The following is a 22,104-nucleotide window of genomic DNA, read 5'->3' as shown; positions in this document are numbered from 1 at the left end:
AGCTGAGCAACGTGCAGGCTTCTCTGCCTGACCGCTGGTAGGAGGGGAGTCTGCCACCCGTGTGGTGGGGCAGGGGGGGACACACAGGCCCACACCACTGTGTCCCAGCCCACTCCCCCTCCATGGGTACCTGCTCTCGCTGGGCTCTGCAGCGGGTCCGCAGCTCCTCGGTACCGGGCTCGGGGGGCAGCTCAGTCCACCTCCTGGCTCTGGGCAGGCTCGGCCAGTCAGGAGCCTGAACAGGCCCACTGAGGTGGCTGTTCTGGTTCCTCTCTCACACTACACCATGTCTTTTGTACCACGCTTGAGAGTGTTGCTTCCAAAGCAGGCAAATAGGACGCAAGGAGATTTGATATCTACATAGGAAAATGCTCTAGATAAGCACAAAGTATTATTAATTTGTGTCAATATTCTGTCACAACACGTAGTATTCAGAAGGTATTGGAGAGCTGAGGCTAATATCTAATTCCTGGAGTTGTGGCACATGGATGCAAGGAGGGATTGAGATTGTTTGACTGGGACTGGTGCACTGCAAAGAGGAGCTGAGAATGGAGCCATTTCAAGCTGGAAAAAGTAATTAGCAGGGCACTAGATGTATTTTCCATTCTTTATTGTTTATGGATGTGATTTTGATATGGCATATAGGTTTTCAGTGTTTTAATTTGCTAAATTGGGTTCGGCAACATATAAAAAGCAGAGTAGTCAGTGAAATGTAGAAAGATTTAGATCAGCAGGATCCTACAAAGCTTGTAGATGCCTTTCTGCAGAGCGCTAGCTGCTACCACACTGATTTTATGTTAACTTTCTAGTGAATAATTTAAAAAGACCTGTTTATTTTTTAATAAAAAGGAAAGATATAAATTGTCTGAGTGTTCATAATGTTACTTACAGCTGCTATTGAGCAGATGTTGGGGCTTCTTAATGGCATTTTAGACCAAAATAAGTTATAGAAATAAACAACAAACTTCCTTTTACTACCATTCTTTTCAGACTACTCCTCCGCCAAAATTTACAAGAAATGTATTTTTTAAACCACCTTATAAATATTTACCTTTCATGTGCCACTTTTTTCAGCACTTACATTTTAGTGATTATGAACTATTTTAATAAAGTTGTTAAATAAGTTGCCAAATCCAGTTCTTATTGAAATCAATGGTATTTCCTCCCTTGATTTTATTGGTAGCCTCGGGGATGTGGGTTGGGGGGAAGGCTAGCCCTTTAGTTATTGCAAATACATCTGATAGTCACATTTAAACACTCTGTTATAAACACACACCTGGGGCAGCTGACATTATGCTGTTTCATCTTGCATGTTTTAACTCTGCATAGTGTGATCTTAGCAGGTTGATGAAATATTGCCTCCCATTACTAGCTGCCATTCTGTTTAATGTAGGTATTTTAGTTGCAGTAAATTAAAAATGTAGCCAGCCAAATAGGTGCAAAAGTATTAATATTTTGCACTTAGAGCCTTATTCAAGCCCTTGTTAGCCACCTAATTTAGATGGCAGATTCTGAGCACCCATAGCTTCTATTGACTTAAGTAGGCACTGCAAGTGCTCAGAACCTCTGAAACTCAGACCGCTTACTTGGGTGCATACGTCTATATTTAAGTGCTTAACTTCAGGCACTTAAGTTTGAAAATTTTAGCCAAAGTGGCTTGTCTAAGATGACATAGCAAGTCAGTGGCTGATCTAGGAATGAAACCCAGGATTCCTGATCTTTAGTTCATGCTCTAAACAGTGAAGAAATTAATATAATTAAAAGCAACTGCTGTTCAAAAATATACAGATCATGTTTAAACTCCTCTTTTATTGTTCATTTTTGTATAAATATTCATATGTTAGGTTATACATGAAGACGACATAAAATATAGTAGTGGGTTTTATGATCCTATTTCAACACTAGATAACATAGATCACTCAAGACAATAATAAATGTGAAACCTAAGCCGTGAAAAATTGTTCTTATGTCTGGTACAATACATCAGCTTAAATATTAGCAAATGGTGACAGAGTTAAAGAATACACTCAGCTCAAAAGATCAGAGCCAGATTTTTCAAGCCTCTATTTCTCCGGGCTACTATGCTGATTAGTTGTGTTTTTTATATAATGTCTGCTAATATATACACTGCACAAAGCATATATAGTGCTGTATAGATAGACAGACGTTAGTGCTAATTTTTGCAGTATCACTGTGTACGTTGGAATCACATGAGTATCCTACGGACAAAATAGCCATGTCAGGGAACTGATCATGCTCTTCTGCACAAGGTCTCCTGTGTTGTTATAACTGCAGAAGATCTACCTACTGACAAGTCTGTATGTTGGGAAACTTGGAGTGGAGACCAATATTTTACTTGGCCACTTTTCCTGTGTATGCAAATATGGAAGAGGTAGCCTGAAAGTGGCTAATATTGTCAAAGGCAGTACCTTAATTTTTTTTTCTTCACACAAGACTGCCATCTTTAGTTGATTTAAAAAAAAAAGACATTATACATACAGGCTCTTTGAAGGTTGACATTTAATAACTCCTTACCAAATACCTGGCAGGATTTATACATCTAATACAAAGAAGGTTTCATGTTCAGTTCCTCCCATCTGCTGTATTTGGAATTAAATGCCAAAACTCAAAATGATTTTTATTAATACTTTTAAAAATATTTTATATAAGATCTACATTTAAAAATAAATATGTAGGTTTATAAAGTAGGGTAATATGCAAAGCAAGTGTGAATATTTATTCTTTTTAGAACGTCTTTTACCAAAAAAAATGGCTGTTTAAATCAGACTACTAATTTTGTAATGGGAGGTGTTGGTTTGGAAGCCAGAAGATGGTTTGTAGCCTGTTACCAGATCAGGAATGGACACTGCTGACTAGTGGACCCAGAGAATCAAACCCCCAACATAGTGTTTAGCCATTCCCTGGATTATAGCCACTTCTGACAGATACCTGCAAGAGTATGGGTTTTTTGTTTGGTTTTTTTTTTTAGCACTGTGGTTAAATTCAGTCAGACTACAAGTATTACCAAACCAGGTGTTGATAAAGCATCCATGTGAAATACAGATACACAATTTGACAGTAGCTAAGACCATATGTAGCTGACTTTTAAAATGCATAGGGAGCCAAATCCCTCCTGTAGGGAAGTTAATTTACGGAGAGTTTTATTCATTGAATTGCCAGTCCTACAAACCTTACTAATGGGAGTAGTGCCTACTCAGTCATAAGGAAGAGTTGCAGATCAGGCCCCAGCATTCTAGGGTAAATTCATGTCTGCTAACATGCAGCAAGAGGGGGCATACATTAATTTAAAAAAACTGACCCAAATGTTTTCCTCATTTCCATTGCCAGACCTTTAAGATTTGTAAAGGATCTCCCTTCTATGCTCCATCTTCCCTTTTATATTCCCCCATCTAAGAATCCTGTCACAAGGCCTAGAAGATATCTTAGCTTCAAATTGGGGATGGCTGTGGCCAGAGATACACGGTGTTGGAAGTGCAACTGCAGTGGATGACAGCTAGGACCCAGGAGAAAGGCAGCCAAATTAGTTGGGCCTTATGATTGGTGCCATAACTGTCATGATGCTACCTCCATAGTCTTCTTCACTGAGCAGAAGCTGACTATAGGAGATACTCTGTCTTCTAAGTTTTCAGGCATGGCATATAACCTTCACACATGGAAATCCCCTTCCCTTCACCCCCACCCCACCAAATCAATTCTCTCGCTCTCTGAATTAGAGAGCAGGGACAGCATCTTAAAGTACTTTTATAATAAAATATTGGAAAAATATTCAAGATGACATTGAAGTATCATGATCTTGGTTGTGTTATATATGGCTTTTAAAAGTTATGTTTAGAATTCATAGCACTTTCTAATCCTGAAGTAGACTAATTTTCTAGCTTGTTTTGTTCAGTACAATGTATTTCTAAATCCATTTTAAGCAGCTATTTCTTCAATTTGAGTAATTTTCTCACAAGTTAATAGACAATGCTCAAGCACACCTGACTTTTAGTGTTAGCGAGTTTGGAACAAATATATTATCGGCATTAGAAAGCACAAAATTAAACCCAGTTGCTCAAATCATATGTAGCATATTATGCTATATACTGCTATTCTTCTAAACTATTTGTACATATCTATTACTTTCTTCCAAATCATAGTGTTACTTGTGGCAGAGCATATGTTGCTATAGTTACATATGTTAGTGCCTAAAACGGGTGTAATAGAGGTTGTGCTGGACAATATCTTGTGCTACTAAACAATATTGATCTAAAACTTGGACAGTCAATAAATAATAAATAATATGTAGAGTAGATATATTATTATACATATTGTACAATAGTTTTATTGTCTAGATATTTAGTTTAGATTACCCTAATAAGAGCTAGTGAGTGACACAGTGCAATTCAGTTCAAGTAAAGATAGATTTTCAAACCAGTGCACCTAATTGTATGTTTAAAATGGGAAATCGCGTGTACTAGAATACTCAGAATTGGACACACCATGGTATTTTCAAACATGATGAAAATTGGCACATACCATGTCTCCATTATTTATGCTGCCCTGCTCAATAACTGAGCCAATTATGAATAGTAATCACGCAATTATTAGGTAAAGAAACATAGTATAGGCAAGCTTCCATTCTTGTTGGATAAGCTGAGGGAGTGTTTTCTAATGATTTCAGTAGGAGTGAGTGTGGGTATTTAGACTCATGGGCTCTCTTCCTGATCTCTACCTCTGTCTTACTATGTGGCCTTACACTTTACCCCTCTCAGTTTTTCCATCTGCAAAATGGGGATAATACCATATAGGGGTGTTTTGAATCTATATATAGATAAAGTTCTCTGAAACCCTTGAATGAAATGCAAGTTTTACATTAGAAAAATGAAAACCTCAGCTAGGAAAAAATGAAATTTTCATTATACATAATTGTATTGATAAAGTATGTATTTTACCTCCAACTATGCCTGGTAAAGTTTGGATTGGAAGAACCCCTCTCAAAAATATTCAACACACAGGGCAAACTGGTGAATAAGAAAAGCTGATGTAGCTCTTCCTTTTGAATCGCTAAGAAGAACACACATAAAATGAACATGCAAGAAACACAATACTAATGAACTGGTCCTATCCTATGGAGAACTGCAGTAGACACTATAATTGTGCAATAGCTAACCATGAATGATTCTAATGATATCATTCTCACCAGACATCATCTACGGGTGCAGCATCCTGCTCTGACCAGAGTTATTGTCTTGAGAGACTTTTGCATGAGGAAGGATTTCATGATTTGTGTAAGGCCCACAAGTGTCCCCAAAGGCAGAATCTTAATTACTGGTGATGATATGCAAGGAGGGAGGAACCCATTTTGACTCTTGAAGCCCAAGCAGAGATGGCAGGACTAGCAATTAGAAAGGTCAGCCTTTTATTTATAACCAGAGCAAATAGGATATGGGCTTACCGAGAGACAGGGAGTGTGGAGTGCTCTGATTTACTTTTTACAGCCACTTTTCAGAGCAGAAATGCACTATGCAGTATTTGACAATGTAAATTACTTTACTGTAAACTGATAGAGCAAAAATTTCCAAAATAGTAACTTAGAAGTAGGCACATAAATCCTTAAGTAGTCTGATTTTCAAAGAGCTGAGCACCTAGCAGCTCCCACAGTCAAGCCACTTATTTAGATGCTTAAGTATGGACTTAGGAGCTTAACTTTAGGCACATTTTTAAACAATCTTGGCCATAAAACATATATCCATTGTTGACAATATGTATTAATTACTCTTCAACACGTGGTACAATCACTGTGTGCCTGTATTAAGTCAGCTTGGCCCCCAGTCATTTTATATGTGACCTAGAGATCCTGTAGGGACATACATTTACCTCATATTGCCACATGGTATTGTAACTGGGGTACAATAACAAAGAAATCTTCACGAGTGCTTTACTAGTAGTTATAGAAAATTGCAGGAAAATTGCCTATTATTTTAAAGTGCCAGCCACATCTTTGTTCTTTATTAGGACTAAGCAACTACAAGCAGTGTGCAGTTATCAGGAGATAATCATGCCCGCAAGGCGTTTGAGGTGCTTTGCAATCCAAAGGTTGTGATTACTCCATGATTGCTACACTGCTTATTATTTCTTATTGCTTAATTATAGCACCATAATATTGTTCCTGAAAACTGTAATCTAAACAACATTTGACAGTGTTAATCAGCTGCTCAATTACATTTACACATATAAGCACTGGTGAGCTGGAGCCAGTTTGCACCGGTTTGTGCAAACTGGTTGTTAAATTTACAAGCCGGTTTAGCACCAGTTGATAAAGGGGTGGGCAAACTCCGGCCTGCGGGCCGTCCCGGTTGGCCTGCCTGAGCTTCTGGTTGGGGACGCTCCCCTGCCTTCCCCCCTCTTGCAGGGGCTCAGCATGCCACGCCATTGGTGCCAGCGCTCTGGACTGCTCCTGGGTAGCTCCTGCCGCTTTGAGCGGCAAGGTAAGAGGGTGGGGCTGTGAGCTCCAGCGGGCTCCGCGACATCCATACACGCTGCCCTGAGCAGCATGGTAAGGGGGCTGGGCCAGGGCTAGGAGGAGGGATTGGATAAGGGAAGGGAGCGGTTGGAGGGGGCGGAGGTTCGGGGGGGCCGTCAGGGGACGGGAAACGGGGGGGGGTTGGGTAGGCATGGGAGTCCCGGGGGTCTGTCGGGGTGGTGGTGGATGGGTTTGGGGCAGTCAGGGGACAGGGCAGCGGTGGCACTTCGGTGGCGGGTCGTTCACTTTTTCCGGGTCTTCGGCAGCACTGAAGGACCCACCGCCGAAGTGCTGCTGACGACCTGGTAGGGAACCAGTTATTAACATTCTGGCAGCTCGTCACTGGATATAAGGGATCTTTGCTATGTGAAGTGAATTGGGGAAGTATGGAAGGATGGTCCAGTGGTTAGGCCACTAAGCTGATACCTGGGAGTCTTGGTGTTCAATTCCCTGCTCTGCCATAGATTGGCTATTTGGCCTTAGGCAAGTGAGTTAGACTCTCTGTTCAGTTCCCATCTCTACAATGGGGATAATAGCACTGCCCTACCTTGTGGGAGTATTGTGAGAATAAGTTACTACAATAATGGGGCCATACAAGTACCTAAGATAGACAGTGTAGCTGTCTCTACCTCTGGTAGAGCTCATCCTCATGTCTAGATGCTGCTAAACCATCCTTACTAGGTATTGCATCTATTTCTGGCTCACAAAGTTTTTCTTCTGAAAAGTACACTTTTTTGCTTTTGAAATGCACCAGATTGTACTAAATAGCAGTATCTCCCTGTCACAGGGTCCACTCACCACTGGTAGCACCTCCTGCTGGTCATCCTAGAGATTAGCTCTAGCCAGGCATTGTGCCCTCCTCCGGTGGTGTCTCTCTCACCGTCCTCTCCTCCTGTGGCCCCTCTCGCTCCAGAAACGGCAGCCTCCTTCTCATGACTCAGCCCTCTGTCTAGGTCATTACCTCTGTTTCCCCGCTTCCGGGGTCCCAAAGTTTTCCTTCAGTCTTTCCTTGTCTGTTGACAGCTTCCTGGCTTTATAGGCCCTGTCTGTTCCTGCCCAGCTGAACCTGTTTTCAGTTCCCTGCTCCTTGTCTCACCTTCCAGATACAGCCTGTGGAGTTAGTTGTCCTGCCTGGCCTTCTTAACCCCTTCCAGTCTTGTGTGGGGCAGACATCCCGTCACACTTCCCTTACATCCCCAGAATAAATAATTAAATCCTGAAGAAAGAGATCCCTACAGGGCTATCTCTCTCTTGTAACCACAGCGTTGCAAATTATTCCATTCTAATAACAGATGTTTGAACCCTTTTGTCAATCTTTTTTTTAAAAAACATATAGGTTCCTAAGTCCACGCTGAGGTACCTAAATACATGGCCTGATCTAGCAGCTCCCAGTGTAGCCAATGGGATTTTCAAAAGTGCTGGGTACTCAGTGTTTTGTAAATTAGGACACTTAGTTAGCACCATAGTCCCTTGTTCTGTATAATTAGGGCCCTACCAAATTCACGGCCATGAAAAATGTGTCACAGACCATGAAATCTGGTCTTTTGTGTACTTCACCCTATACGATACAGATTTCACAGGGAAGGCCAGTGTTTCTCAAACTGGGGGTCCCGACCTAAATGGGGTTGTGGGAGGGTTGCAAGGTTACTGTAGGAGGGTCGTGGTATTGCCACCCTTACTTCTGCGCTGCCTTCAGAACTGGGTGGCCAGAGAGCGGCGGCTGCTGGCCAGGCACCCAGCTCTGAAGGCAGCGCCCCACCAGCAGCAATGAAGAAGTAAGGGTGGCAATACCATGCCATGCCATCCTTACTTCTGCACTGCTGCTGGCAGTTGCACTGCCTTCAGAGCTGGGCTCCCGGCCAGCAGCCACCACTCTTGGCCACTCAGCTCTGAAGGCAGCGCTGCCAGCAGCAGCAGCGCAGAAGTAGGGGTGACAGTACCGTAACTCCTCTACAATAACCTTGCAATCCCCCCACAACCCCCTTTTGGATCAGGACCCCTGCAGTTACAACACCATGAAATTTCAGTTTTAAATACCTGAAATAATGAAATTTACAATTTTTAAAATCCGATGACTGAAATTGACCAAAATGGACCATGAATTTGGTAGGTCCCTATGTATAATATAGCATGCAGGTATACTACTGAGAATGCACAAAACTCCGTTGAAGTCAATGACTGGGATTTTCAAAGCTAGCTAAAGATTTTGGGCACCCAAATCCCACTGAAATGCAATGGGAATTGGGTGCCTAACTCCCTTCAAGCGCCATTGAAAACCTAAACAAAATGGTTCTGCATTGGCACAGCCTTCCACCTGTGCTCTGCATGATCTGGAATCAGGGCCTATATAGGGACCTAAGGACCAAATCCTCAAAGATATTTAGGTGCCTAACGACTTAGGCACCTACATACGTTTGAGGATCTGGACCTAGAAGCCTAATTTTAGACACCGGTTTTTGAAGATCTTAGTCTTAGTATTTCATTGAGTCACTTTCTAATTCACAAGCTATTTAGAAATGTATTTGAAAACTTGCCTTTGTGTATGTGCGTTCATAAAAGGGAGGCTAGATGATAGTTATAGGTTCAAAATGATCTGAATCACCTGATCAAACTCTTGCTGAATTTTTGTCAGTAGCATGTTTTTTGTTTTGTTTTTTGTTTTTTACAAGTATAGAAAACACGGAGCTGGTGAATAATGTCACCAGAAACTCCAATTACAAGGTTGGCATGAATTCCACTTAATGGCATGCTCCTTAAAGCAGTGGTCGATTTTTAAATCCTTTTTTTTCATAAGTGAAATATAAAATGTTAATAATACCTTACCCTGTAGTGCTCTCTAGTAGCATACATCTTCTGGGTTCTGCAAGATTCTTTATGGAATCCTGCTAGCAAGCTCTTGTATCATAAATAGAATTTGTTCATGAAATAAAAATGTATTGTTTTCATTGTTAGGAGGTGATGCTAAATTGGCTGTATGTTTGTCTAACGATCACATCCAAAAGCTGATTATTCTGATAATAGCCTTAAGATATTATTTAAAAATAAATAAATAAATGCATTACTTTTCTACTAATAATAGTTTTTAATCTCTTCTTGTTTCTATGAAGTCAATGAAATTTTCAAAATTGAATAATAATTTGATCCGTTAATCTTTTGAAGCTAGTAATTTTATTTTCCCCTCTTCGCAGTCTCTGAGGCTCGCAAATGAATAGAGCTTCATTACTGGAGTCTGCATTTAATAACCATTATCCATTATCTTGTAATTAAGACTCCCTGTAACGAATCATGAGGACAATGCAAAAATACATAGTACATTTCTTTAATGAACTGGAAAATGTTCATCTTGTTCTATTTAGTAATGAGTTGCTGAATAGTCGTTAAATCCACTGGAGAATGGAGCTAGATGGATTTTGAAGACTATCTTGAGTTTGTGGTTAATCTATTAGAATTAAAATTTCATCTTCTATTTTTATCAACAGCTGATTAGAAGTCATTCTGTTTGACCAAATTGATTAGAAGACCATATACAAGGGCAGCTGTTGTTTAATGAAAGTTTTTAATGAAACTGTACCATAGAGACTTGTAATTATAAGACTTATAAAAGCTTTGACTTACCTTGTACTGTGGTGGGGAGAGGAAGTATTGTAATGAAGGACTTAAATTCTGCACTTAAAAGAAAAACTGAAAAAATATAATTTGATAGTGTTAAAGTTTCATTTCCATTTAAAAAAAAAGATGTGACCATCAGGTGTATACAGTGGGCTCAATCCTGCTCCCTTTTAAATCAGAAGAAAAACTCTGATTTCAATGGGAGTGGCCCCAAAGTACATAACTTGTTTAGTGTTTGGGTGACCTTAACTCTTTGTTTGCAGTGTTGTTGTAGCGATGTTTTTCCCAGGATACTAGAGAGACAAGAAGGATTAGGTAAGAACAGAAGTTGGTCCAATAAAAGAGATGACCTTTTCCACCTTAATTTTTTGCAAAGTTCCGTCAATTGTTAATTGCCCTTTACTTTAAATTGCATGCCCGTGGTGTTAAGAAGAGTTTCTGTGTTGCCCCATCTGGTCAAAATGTGATCTTCATCAGATGACACAGCTTACACAGCAATTGGTCTGTTCAGTACTTGAATGGGAAACTTACAGGGAAACCCATGGTGTTGTGGGATGTGGTGTGATTCAAGAGATGGCCTCCTTTGCTTTCCTCTCGTAGTGAAACTGCTCCAGATTACTGCTAGAAGGCATTGTGCTGCTGAAGATGCCACCGTTCAGATGAGCTATAAAACAAACCCTGAGCTAAATTTGATGTCGAGGTGTAAGCAGATGTAATTTGATTTAAATGGGAGCAGCAGGCTTACGCTATGGTTGAATTGGTCTCCCGGACTACTTTTGCTAGTTAAAGAGCCTGCAGTTTCCAGGGCTCCAGCCTGCTGCACTGAAGTCAATGGGAGTGATGTTATTGAACTGTATGGGAACAGCATCAGACACCTGGCTATGCTCACATCCCTCCCCCTCCAAAAAAAAGTAGTATTTTGCAAACTGAGTACTGTGTTGCAGGATTCACGTAAGACAACACTGAAATGCAGCCGGGTACAACCAACACTTCACAAGAGCTCAGGCCACAAAGTGAAGAATAACATTTTATTCAAATGAAAATGCAGAGTGAAATAAGCCAGGAACCAAGGCTAACTGTCCACTTCTTTGGAATGTTTCTCTAATGCCTACATATATTACTGACCATGCATTAAATGTCGTATATCATAACATTAGCTGATTGGCACATGAGCGAGGACAGATTGTGTTCTGATGGCTAGAGACAGGAACTAATCATAGAAATGCCTAGGTTCTCTCCCCTGGTTGTTCTTTCTGAATTGCTCTGAAACTTTGAACAGGACTCTTAACCTCACAGTGGTTGAGGTTCCCCAGCTGTAAAAAGGATAATTCTTACATTACAGGGATGATGTACGGCTTAATAATGATTGTAAAATATGAAAGGAGCTATATATACATGCAAAGAATTACTGTTATTATAAAACTACCATGGAGTTTTCTGTTCCTTTTAAGGTTCTGATTTTATTAAGACCTCTACAGGAAAAGAAGCAGTTAATGCCACCCTTCCAGTAGGCATAGTCATGGTGCGAGCCGTTAGAGATTTCTACTGGAAAACTGGCAACAAGGTAATTCTTACTTTCGGAATCTTTTGTGTAAATGAAAACAATGTCATTGAGAAGTTGTGGTAAAACCTGAATATTTTCAAAATACAGAACATATGATTGATTGGTTGGTTGATTGATTGATTGATGAACATATATCTTAGCTTTCATATAGGTCAAGCTGCAACTCAACTTCCCTTATAGCTGCCTCTTTGTAATTGCTTATAAAAATGTTCCTTTTTGGCTGAAACGTCCCATGTTAAGTCTCAGTTAAAGAGGAATTTTTCCCCCCTGGGAAAATTTGTGCAGCATCCATTCAGTCCCCATTGCATATATATAGTGTTTTGGTTTACTAGATAGGCTGTTTAAATGTGAATTTTAATAAACAGTGGGGCAGATCCTCAGCTGATGGAAATTGGCCTAGATCCATTGAAGTTTATGGAGCAACACAGATTTACATCAGTTGAGAATTGACCCAATACATGCAATACTTGTAAGTAAAATGTTGTATCTTCTGACTTGATTAATTTATAGTCTCACCCCAAGTACAAATTCTACTGCTTTCTTCTTGGCCAGGTAGGGCGGGGTGGACAAACTACGGACCGGGGGCCACATCCGGCCCTTCAAACATTTTAATCTGGCCCTTGAGCTTCTGCTGGGGAGCAGGGTCCAGGGCTTGCCTTGCTCCGGTGCTTCAGACGGGTGCTTGCCCCTCTCTGTGCATGCCATGGCCCCGGGGGACTCCCGGAAGCAGCGGCATGTCCCCCATCCAGCTCCTATGCGTAGGGGCCGCCAGGGTTCTCCGCACGCTGCTCCTGCCCCAAGTGCTGCCCCACAGCTCCCATTGACTGGGAACCACGGCCAATGGGAGCTGCAGGGGCAGCGTCTGTGGACGGGGCAGCGCACTGAGACACCTGGCTGTGCCTTCATGTAGGAGCCAGAGCGGGGGATATGCCGCTGCTTCCAGGAGCTGCTTCAGGTAAGCGCCACTTGGAGCCTGCACCCCTAGCCCCCTCTCGTGCCCCAACCCCCAACATGGTACGTTCTAACAACACACCTTTTATCCTAGTCTGGATGAGGCCTATGTGACGCCATTGACTATTTCCCTGCGTGTGCGTGTGTGTGTGTGTGTGTGTGAGAGAATTAGATGTAAACTGACTTTATATCCTTCTATTAACTGCAGACAATTTTATCAGTGACAAGAGATTTCTAAATGGTTCTTTTAACAAACTAATTCTGCTGCTGTACAGAAGCTTTCTAGCAAGGCGTGAGCCGGCAAAAACAGGTTAATACAGAAATTAAACTTTTTCAAGGAAAGGAACAGGTTGCAGAGTAACATTTATTGAATGATAAGCTGTGGTAGTGATATGAAAAGCGTGCAGTATAATGGGAAATAATCTTTTCCTGTCATTATTGAAGGACACACACAAATTGGTTTTTTCTGTTGGGAAACCCCCAATCCAGAAAAACATATTACTTTTAATAATATAAGGTGAAGAGAAAATTCTCGAGGAGATGAACTTATTAAACAAAATAATGAAATGCTGTGAAACATCAGGGAAAAGGCAGCTAGACTTTATGCAGCTCTTGAATTAAATATCTTTTTTTCTTTCTTTCTTTTTTTTTTTTTTGCATTTTTATGGCAGTCAGATGTGCTCTTTGGAAAGCTGGGAAATGAAGGCGAGGATAGGCCAGTCATTGCCAGCTCTTTGCAAAAATAAAAACTTTTTTAGAATACTCATGTTGAACAGGAAAAATTGTGCAAATGTTATTTTTAATTTCTCTCTCCTCACCCTTTTTTAAAGAAAACGTGAAGTTTACTTGTTTTAGCCACAGATTATCTCAAAGAGCTTTGACACTGGTAGGAAGAATCTAATGAGATTTTCATTAGTTTTTCCCTTTGTGAAAGAAAAATGGACACCATATACACTTTGCTTTAATTCTTTGCATTGCAGATGTTTTTCCAGTTGCTGTGGTTTGAATTATTTTTGGAAAACCAGAGCTATTACATTCTCTCTCTCTCTCTCTTTCTGCATTTCAGATTCAGCTGCTTTTCCTGTTTTATCTTTTAGAAATAGTGTTATTAGAATGCTTCAGTGTGAGAGAAATATACTTCTTCTACAAGTTTGTTTTGCTAAATTACTATAATCTTTACCAAATACGTAGTTAAAATTTTTTTTTTTTTAATTCCAGTAAATTTTCTTACGGATCTCACTGTATCCTCTAAAAAATGGGATTCGTGCTTTCCAGGCTATAACTGCTTCAAATATTTAGCAGATTGATAATCCTCTCAGGTAGTGAGGGCGTAAGGAGAAAGCAGAATGAAAGGGAAAAAATGGAACAGGGAAGATCTCAGGGCTCTCTGAGGAGAATCTTCCTGGAGTGGAGGGAATTGTGAAAGCACCACTATATACTACACTGCAGACTATCCAGATTGTTCCTGCATTACATCAAATACCAGCAAGCCTGCTTCTTATTCTCTTTGCTTTTCAAGCTTCAGGGCATATGTATAGACCACTGCTGAAGGCAGGATAATGAACTTGATGGATAAATGGTCCATTCTAGTGTAGGAACTCCTAGGCTCTTAAGGACTGTGATGTGGACGGATTCTGCAATCCTAAAAGTGTATGGCTATGCGGCCGACATAGGACCCAGAATGTGTTCTCTTAACACAGCATGCATTGTTTAACTTCAAATCTACATTGTTTCATATATTGCGGGCCCTACATTTCAGTTCTGATAAAAAACACATTCTGTGGATGTTCCCTGGAATGACAGTATTTGCCAAATTAACAAACAAACAAAACTTCATGTGTCTAGCAGGGACAGACCCAACTTGGTGCATCCCTCTAGAAAGATTTATTATATCCAGGCAATTAACTGTATATTAATTGTAGTGTACTAAATATAGCTTAAGAGTACAGACTGGTAGCATATACAGTAATTATCATGCATGCGCTTTCAGTAAAATATAGAAGCCTCTCAGTTGTTGACAGATAACTCCCATTGCATACGGACCTCTTCGCTTCCACATCTTTGAGGAGATGTTTGTGTGTGTGTTTATTATTAGACATTTAGAACTAGATGGTGACTGTGCCTGTGCAAAGGAATAAGAATCATCCTTTATACCCCTACATCAGCTACCCAGAACTTGGGAACAGGCATGTAGGAGTTGGAGACATTACCTATCCTCTCCCTCTTTCCCCAGAGCATGTGAGTGGGGGGTGGAGGGGTGGCTGGGAATGCACTGTCTTGCCTCTACCCCAGTCTCTCATTGGGGTTCCAGAAGCAAGGAGGAAGCAGGGAGGGAATTGTACCTTTCACAGGGGTGTCTGAGGCACAAAGCCTTCCAGGACTACTCCTGAGTTGGTGCAGCTTACACACTATTGCTTGTTCAAGGCTTTGCCTAAAGTTAGACCCTAACCCATAACAGAGTCTTGGCTGTACATTGTGGACATTTCCCAGCTGGAGATATGCAGATTTTCATTTCTCCTAAAATGAAGACAAATCACTGAAAATAAATAGTATTTTGTATGTATTACACTTTTTTTAAGGTTGGATTTAAACCTGCCGGAGGCATTCGTACTGCAAAGGACGCTCTTACCTGGCTTATATTGATGAAGGAGGAGCTAGGAGATGAATGGCTGAAATCAGACCTCTTTCGTCTAGGTGCCAGTACTTTGCTGTCTGATATCGAGAGACAGGTTAGTTCTGTGATAGCAGGGGACCGGATTTGAGGCCCCAGGGAGGTTCCTTCCAGTCTTGGTTGAGAGAGAACATTTTTTCTAGAAAATGTTTGCTTATTGCTTTCATGAAATATGTATTCCACACCATTTCAAGGATAATGGAGCACGATTCTAATTACTTAAGAACTACAATTTTGCTTCCATGCTGAATTTCTTTAAATCTAGCTTGTTGCTACAGGGAGTCATTAGGGGGCTTCCATGATCCAATCAGTCTGCATTGCCTCCCTAGGCAGCTATCTGGGCCAGGCTCACAGTGCTGAGCAGAGAGAATCTGCTCTGCTGGCTTTCAACCACTCAGAGTCACTCTGCTGCTGCTGAGCTCCAAAGCCTGCAGCTATGCCATGTTTGTTTCTCACCCTTCAGGAAGTGAGAATGTGTTAGCAAAGGAGGGATGTGGCCAGATATTGGTACCTGCCTAGGAACTGCTTGCCTGCCATGCCAGTGATGTAAGATACAGCCCTCTGCAGTAGTAGCAGCATACAGTAGGAGATTTTGCCTCCTCCTACTGAACAGCCATAGGGGAGGGGGCCGTGTTACACCCATTCTAGAGTATTCATCTGCTTCTAGTGCCCATAACGTTTACAATCTCTAAAACAACCAGGAGCATATGATAGGTGGGGGAAAGGGACATAAATAAAAAGTACATTTTATATTCAACATGGGTCTATTCTGAAGCCCATTGTAGTCAATAGAAATCTTTCTATACACACACACACACACACACTTTAAAATATATTAACACCCAACTGCCCCTCAACATGTCATTAATTTGTTGGCTAATGATACCTTTTTAATTTTTAGTTGTGTATGATACCATTCATGGGCGGCAGGTTTGTAGAAATTTTGATGGTGCCCAGAACCCGCCCCTGCCCAAACTCCGCCCTGCCCAAACTCCACCCCGCACCTGCCCAAGGCTCTGGGAGGGAGTTTGAGTGGGGGAGGCGGTCTGGGGTGCAGGAGAGGTGCAGTGTGCAGACTCTGGGAGGGAGTTTGGCAATGGGAGGGAGTGTGGAGGGAGGGGGTGCAGGCTCTGGGAGGGAGTTTGGGGGAGAGAGGGGGTGCTGGGGTGGGGCTGGGTTTGGAGTGGGGCTGGGGATGAGAGGTTTGGGGTGTGGGAGGGGGCTCAGGGCTATGGCAGAGGGGTGGGGTGTGTAGTGAGGGCTGGGGGGTAGGGCTGGGGATGAGGGGTTGATGATGCAGGAGGGGGCTCAGGGCAGACGGTTAGGGTGTGGGGGGATGAGGGCTCTGGCTGGGGCTGGGGATGAGGGGTTTGAGGCGTGGGAGGGGCTCAGGGCCAGTGTAGGGGGTGAGGGCTCTGTCTAGGGCTGGAGATGAGGGGTTTGTGGTGTTGGAGGGGCTCAGGGCATGAGCAGGAGTGTGGGGGGGTGAGCGTTCTGGCTGGGGATGAGGGGTTTGGGGTGTTGGAGAGGCTCAGGGCTAGAGCAGAGGGTTGGGGTGAGGGGGATGAGGGCTCTGGCTGGGACTGGGGATAAGGTGTTTGGGGAGTTGGAGGAGCTCAGAGCTCGGGCAGAGGGGCAGGGTGTGCGGGGATGAGGGCTCTGGCTGGGACTGGGGATAAGGTGTTTGGGGTGCTGGAGGGGCTTGGCTCGGGCAGAGGGTTGAGGGTGCGGTGGGGGGGTGAAAGCTCTGGCTGGGGGTGTGAGCTCTGGGGTGGGGCAGGGCTGGGGATGAGGTTGGGGTGCAGGCAGGCTGCTCTGGGACAGAGGCCAGAGAGGAGGACTCCCCCCAGCCCTTTCCCTGCCGGCAGCAGCGAGCTCTGGGGGAGCAGCCCCCCTTTTCCGCCCCCCCCAGCAGCACACTCACCCCCATCACTGTCACTGCATGTGCTCCTAGGGCCTCTCTCAGGTCCAGGAATCTCCCTCACCTCCCCCGTGGTGGGTGCCGGGGGTACTGCGTGCGCCTCCTCCCCTGCTGTTGCCCCTGACTGTAGTCTCACTGGAGGTGGGGGATGGGGCTGCCTCCTTGCCCAGCATGGGGCAAGAGCAGTGACTTGGGGGTGGGGGGGCTGTGCTGATGGAAGGTCCTGCCAGAAAAGGGAAGGGTCTGAGGTGGAAGTGCAGGCTCAGTCAGTCTGCCCTGGCAGTTGATATGGGGGGCACTAGGACCCTGTGGCAGCAGTTCTGCAGGGAGGCAGCATGGAGCTGCATAGAAGAGGCAGGGACGCTCTGCTCCCTCCGGGGCCGGGGACGTGCACAGGGCCAGCAAGGAGGAGCCGGGGGACACTTGGGGGAGGTGCGGGGGGGTGGCAGGTGGGGCCGGGGGGAGACCCGGCCCCAAATATTGGTGGAGCTGGGCCCCTGGGCTCTGAATATTGCTGCTGCCCGGGCACCACGTGGGTATATAACTCGCCGCCCATGATACCATTATAAATTCTCCTTTTCCTTGCAGATTTACCATCATGTGACTGGCAGATATGCAGCTTACCATGACCTGCCAATGGCTTAGCCATATGAATAATTCAGGATGACGTTTATAAAGAGAATTTTAAGAAAATAATGTCCTAAAGTCTTTCCTGCAACGGAGTCCAAAAGTGCATATAAAAGAACCAATTATCTGTCTTCATATTTTTGTTGTATTTAAAAATATGTTCAAGTCTAGTCAGTGGTGCTTGAGCCAAAATGGGGGGATTTGGAGGGGTGGAAAGTAAATCTGAAATAGTTAGTAAAGATTTGCAGTATTAATAACATAAAGTCTTCCTCAGACCAGCCTGAAAAGCATATCAGTGGCAATGATAACATTGTAATACTTTGAAAAAGTTTTAAATCGCCTAGTAATGCTTTCCAGGAGCCGAATATGAAGTATCTGTGGAATGCTACAGATCTCTAATTACTTTCAAGAGCTACAGATTTTGCAGGTTTTTTCCATGTCAGTTAGGCTGCAGCTTTAGCCATAGACATGTTGCTCTATTAATTGTTACTTAAATTATATTTCAGACACTATAATCGGAGACAATGAAACTTGGCTATTTTTTTAAAATAAAGTGCCATTGTAGCTAAAGCCAAATTTTTCAAACTTGAGTAGTTATAGTTAGGTATCTACATCCCTGATTTCCAGAACAGCTAAGCAGCCACTGTTGCTACTGATGTTAATGAGATCAGAACCACTGAAAATCAGGGAATCCGTATCTCGATGCCTAAATATACATTCAGGTGCCTATCTTTAGACACTCAAGTTTGAAAATTTCAGCCTAACTTGCTTGGCAAAAACCTAATTTTTAAACACGTTCATGCAGAACTTTGCATTTTGATGTACAGGTTCAGAGTGTCAGTTTCTGAATGTTGCTGCTGTACAAGAACTTACAGGCTGAGTTTTCGACTTTGTCTAAAAACAACTTACTTTTGACATTTTTTAAATGTATATGTAAAAAGATAAGTTATTTGAGAGGTAACCTATACACAGGGCTGCTCCCTGTCTTTTACACGTTGGGTAAAGTAGTGTTTATACTTACAGCACTGTAACAATAATACCCAACTCACTACCCATCTGCTGATCAAACTTCAGTGAGTTGAATGTACTGTGTCATCACTACATTCTTCTTGGTAACTAGAAATATGGTAAATCTTGATTATCTCATTGCTGTAACTAGTCCCACTGACTTCAGCGGGACTAATCGTGTGATTAAGGTGGGAGGGATTTAGCCACATATCAAACTGCTAGTTTCAAGGAGATTCTTGTAATGTAAAAATCAAGATTTGGTTTATTTAATATTGAAGTTCTACCAGCGTTCCAGTGCTTTAAAGTAGCGTACTGTACTATTAGACAAATGGATAAGCTGAACAGCAGGAAAAATGGAGTACAGCATTTGCAGAGAATATAATCCTATATGCAATACTTGGTACTAGAAAATGTGTTTTAAGATGATTTCCTAGCAGGCAATAGACTCCTAGTGCCTCTGACCTTTTCTGGTTTTCTCCTGCACCACACAAGAATCAGCCTCTTAGACTGAGCTGTGTAACCATATTCTTTTTCAAAATGAAGGTGGTGCTTTTTATCACAGAGCTTCTCTCTGACTTCATTGCAAGCCTTTATGAAGGAAAATTCCAGTTCTTGGGTAGAATAACTTTGTGGCAAAATTCTGCTCCTGTGCCTGAGCACCCATGCTGTGGCGGAAGGCAAAGGTATGGCCCAATGCAGCCACTTCACATGGAATAGGTGGCAGGCTAGTATCACTTGCTGTTGTTAAGGGCTTGTCTACATTACCCCCTGGATCAACCGCCGAGCGCTCTCCCATCAACTCCAGTACTCTACCAGGGCGAGAGGCGCAGGCGGAGTCGACGGGAGAGCGCCAACCATTGACTTACCGCAGTGAAGATACCATGGTAAATATATCAAGTATGTCGACTTCAGCTACACTGTTCATGTAGCTGAAGTTGCGTAATTTAGATCGATTTCTCTCCCCCCCCCAATCCCGCAGTGTAGACCAGGCCTAAGTCACAGTCAGAGAAGAGCAACCATAACAGGTAAACCATAACATGTATGCAGCATATTTTTGTATTTTTATACCAAACCATTTCAGAGGAGGAAAAATGTAACTCCTGTGCTAAGACCTTCCAATCCCTATATTTTGGCCTAAAGCTATTTTTGTAATTGCTAAATTTCAGACATTTTTGTCTGAAAAATTTATGTACAACATAGGGACTAATAGCATTCTGAGATCCATAGACGAAGAGTGCTGTATAGGTGCTGATACAGTTAAAGGACCAGTTGCTGCCACCTTCACTACTCAACATGAGTACCTTGCTTTGCAAATAATCTCATTGATTTCAGTGGGGCTACTCCTATAATTATGTATTACTTAATCTAAATAAATGTGGCAGAATATGCCGCATAGCATAGTTAGGTGCCAAGCAAAATTGCACACATTTCTGCCAGTGCACTCCCAATTCTTGACCCGCAACACCTGTTGTCCCAGGTTTGTTTTATTTTGTTCTTTTCTTTGTCTTTAGACTCCCATTATACAGCCATTGAGGTAAACCTAGATTTAAACACAGCCTTTTGCAACTCCTCTGAGCCATCCACTGCTCCTCATGTCTTTTCTTCAAGGTGTTAAAAAAAAATGACCCAACTAAAATATTGTTCAACTCCTGGACAATCAATATTTTGAAAAAGCTGAACTTCTAGAAAGCATCATCTGCTCACATTTTAAATGCTTCTGTCTTGGAATTTATGATACACTGAGAAAGGAGGAAAAATGAATAAAAATAAAAGTGATTACATTAAACCTGTTTTGTGCTTTGTTTTTTAATAATAAACAGTCTGCTGGTGTTATGTGACTGGCCCTAGGTTTGTACTGCCTCCTCCAGCCTGTCCACTGCTACAGCCTTTTCCCATTTTCTGACAACCGCTTGAAGGATATTAAGGTCATATTGTCAAATAAATCCCTGAGGAAGATGAGCCCCTGCCTAGGTTATTATGATGGTATCAGCTGCTGCCAAGAAACACAGGACAGACTGTGCCTGAAGTCAGTTACTAACTGGAGATAGCCTGCATGGAAAGTTTGGCACCATATCTGAAGAACTCCAAACTTTGGGAAAGTTCAGATCCAAGGTTATCTTCTGCCCCTTAGAGATGCAGCAGCCACCTGTGCAGTTCAGCTCTAAATACAAAGTTCCAGAGTTCATGGGATGATATGATGCAAAGTTTGTTTCAAGTCCTGCTGTAGCTCTAACATGTAAAACCATTCTTTTTAAATGAGGACATTTTCAGTGCCCTGTTATTGATTTGGGATCTTAGTGTACTTTTTTAAGCATTTTAGTTTCTTTATTAAGAAAAAAATTCTTGCCATAGAGAATCAAGTGAAAGGCTGTACAAACCAAGCTCAGAACATTTCTAAGATGCTGCATGTGCAGATATGCATGGCAAAAAAGGAGATTGTTTTCAGTTGTTATATTTTATAACAAAGAAAGAACTTCAATAGGGATTATATCCTAGGTGTAAATTTCAGATTGTGTAAATTGTATTTTGACAGCTGTAATGCCCTTATAGCAGAAGTCCACCATCCATCCCCTTTTCTAAAGTAAACAACCAACCCTATACATTGTAAAACATAACATCAGGACAACCTGATCTACTTTTAATTTTACTTTGCTCAGTTAGAACTTTGACTTCTTGCCTCCCCAAAGAAAACCCCCAAGTTTTATCCAGGACCTGATAATCCTTTGCTGAAATAACCAGAGGTAACCTCTAGATCAGTGTTTCCCAAAGCTGGTCCACCTCTTGTTCAGGGAAAGCCCCTGGTGGTCTGGGCCAGTTTGTTTACCTGCCATGTCTGCAGGTTCGGCCGATCGTGGTTTGCTGCTCCAGGGCAATGGGGGCTGCGGGAAGGGCGGCCAGCACATCCCTCGGCCCGTGCCATTTCCTGCAGCCCCCATTGGCCGGGAGCGGTGAACCGCGGCCAGTGGGAGCCGCGATCGGCCGAACCTGCGGATGCGGCAGGTAAACAAACTGGCCCGGACCACCAGGGGCTTTCCCTGAACAAGCAGCGGCCCGACTTTGAAAAGCACTGCTCTAGATGATATATAAAATGTGTAGGAGGGTAGCAGGAAGGGGGAGGGAGGGAATAATTTTTAATTAGATACAATTTACCCAGGAGGGAAAGACAGAAAAATCTCCATCTGGTCACGTCTTAAAAGGGCAGATGGAGATTGGTACAAAGATGTAGTATA

At 42.5% G+C, this 22,104-nt stretch overlaps 1 protein-coding gene across 5 annotated transcripts in view; it reads left to right on the top strand.

Annotated features, from left to right (window-relative positions):
- DERA (deoxyribose-phosphate aldolase) overlaps positions 1-19,741 on the top strand; it is a 95,185-nt gene extending 75,444 nt beyond the window's left edge. For 4 of the 5 annotated variants that reach the window (XM_039520742.1, XM_039520743.1, XM_039520741.1 and 1 more), the window contains 3 exons: positions 11,584-11,696; positions 15,227-15,376; positions 17,828-18,003. In XM_039520742.1, the coding sequence (XP_039376676.1) occupies positions 11,584-11,696; positions 15,227-15,376; positions 17,828-17,884 (320 nt within the window). In that variant the 3' untranslated portion in view covers positions 17,885-18,003. Of the gene's footprint in view, positions 1-11,583; positions 11,697-15,226; positions 15,377-16,219; positions 16,249-17,827 lie in introns of all 5 variants that reach the window. The other variant, XM_039520744.1, reaches the window with a different exon arrangement.
- The last annotated feature ends 2,363 nt before the right edge of the window (positions 19,742-22,104 follow it).

This window comes from Mauremys reevesii, linkage group 1 (assembly GCF_016161935.1).
Source record: "Mauremys reevesii isolate NIE-2019 linkage group 1, ASM1616193v1, whole genome shotgun sequence".
NCBI lineage: Eukaryota > Metazoa > Chordata > Testudines > Geoemydidae > Mauremys > Mauremys reevesii.
Note: the sequence above shows the minus strand (reverse complement) of the source record. Positions and strands in the feature narration are given on the sequence as shown.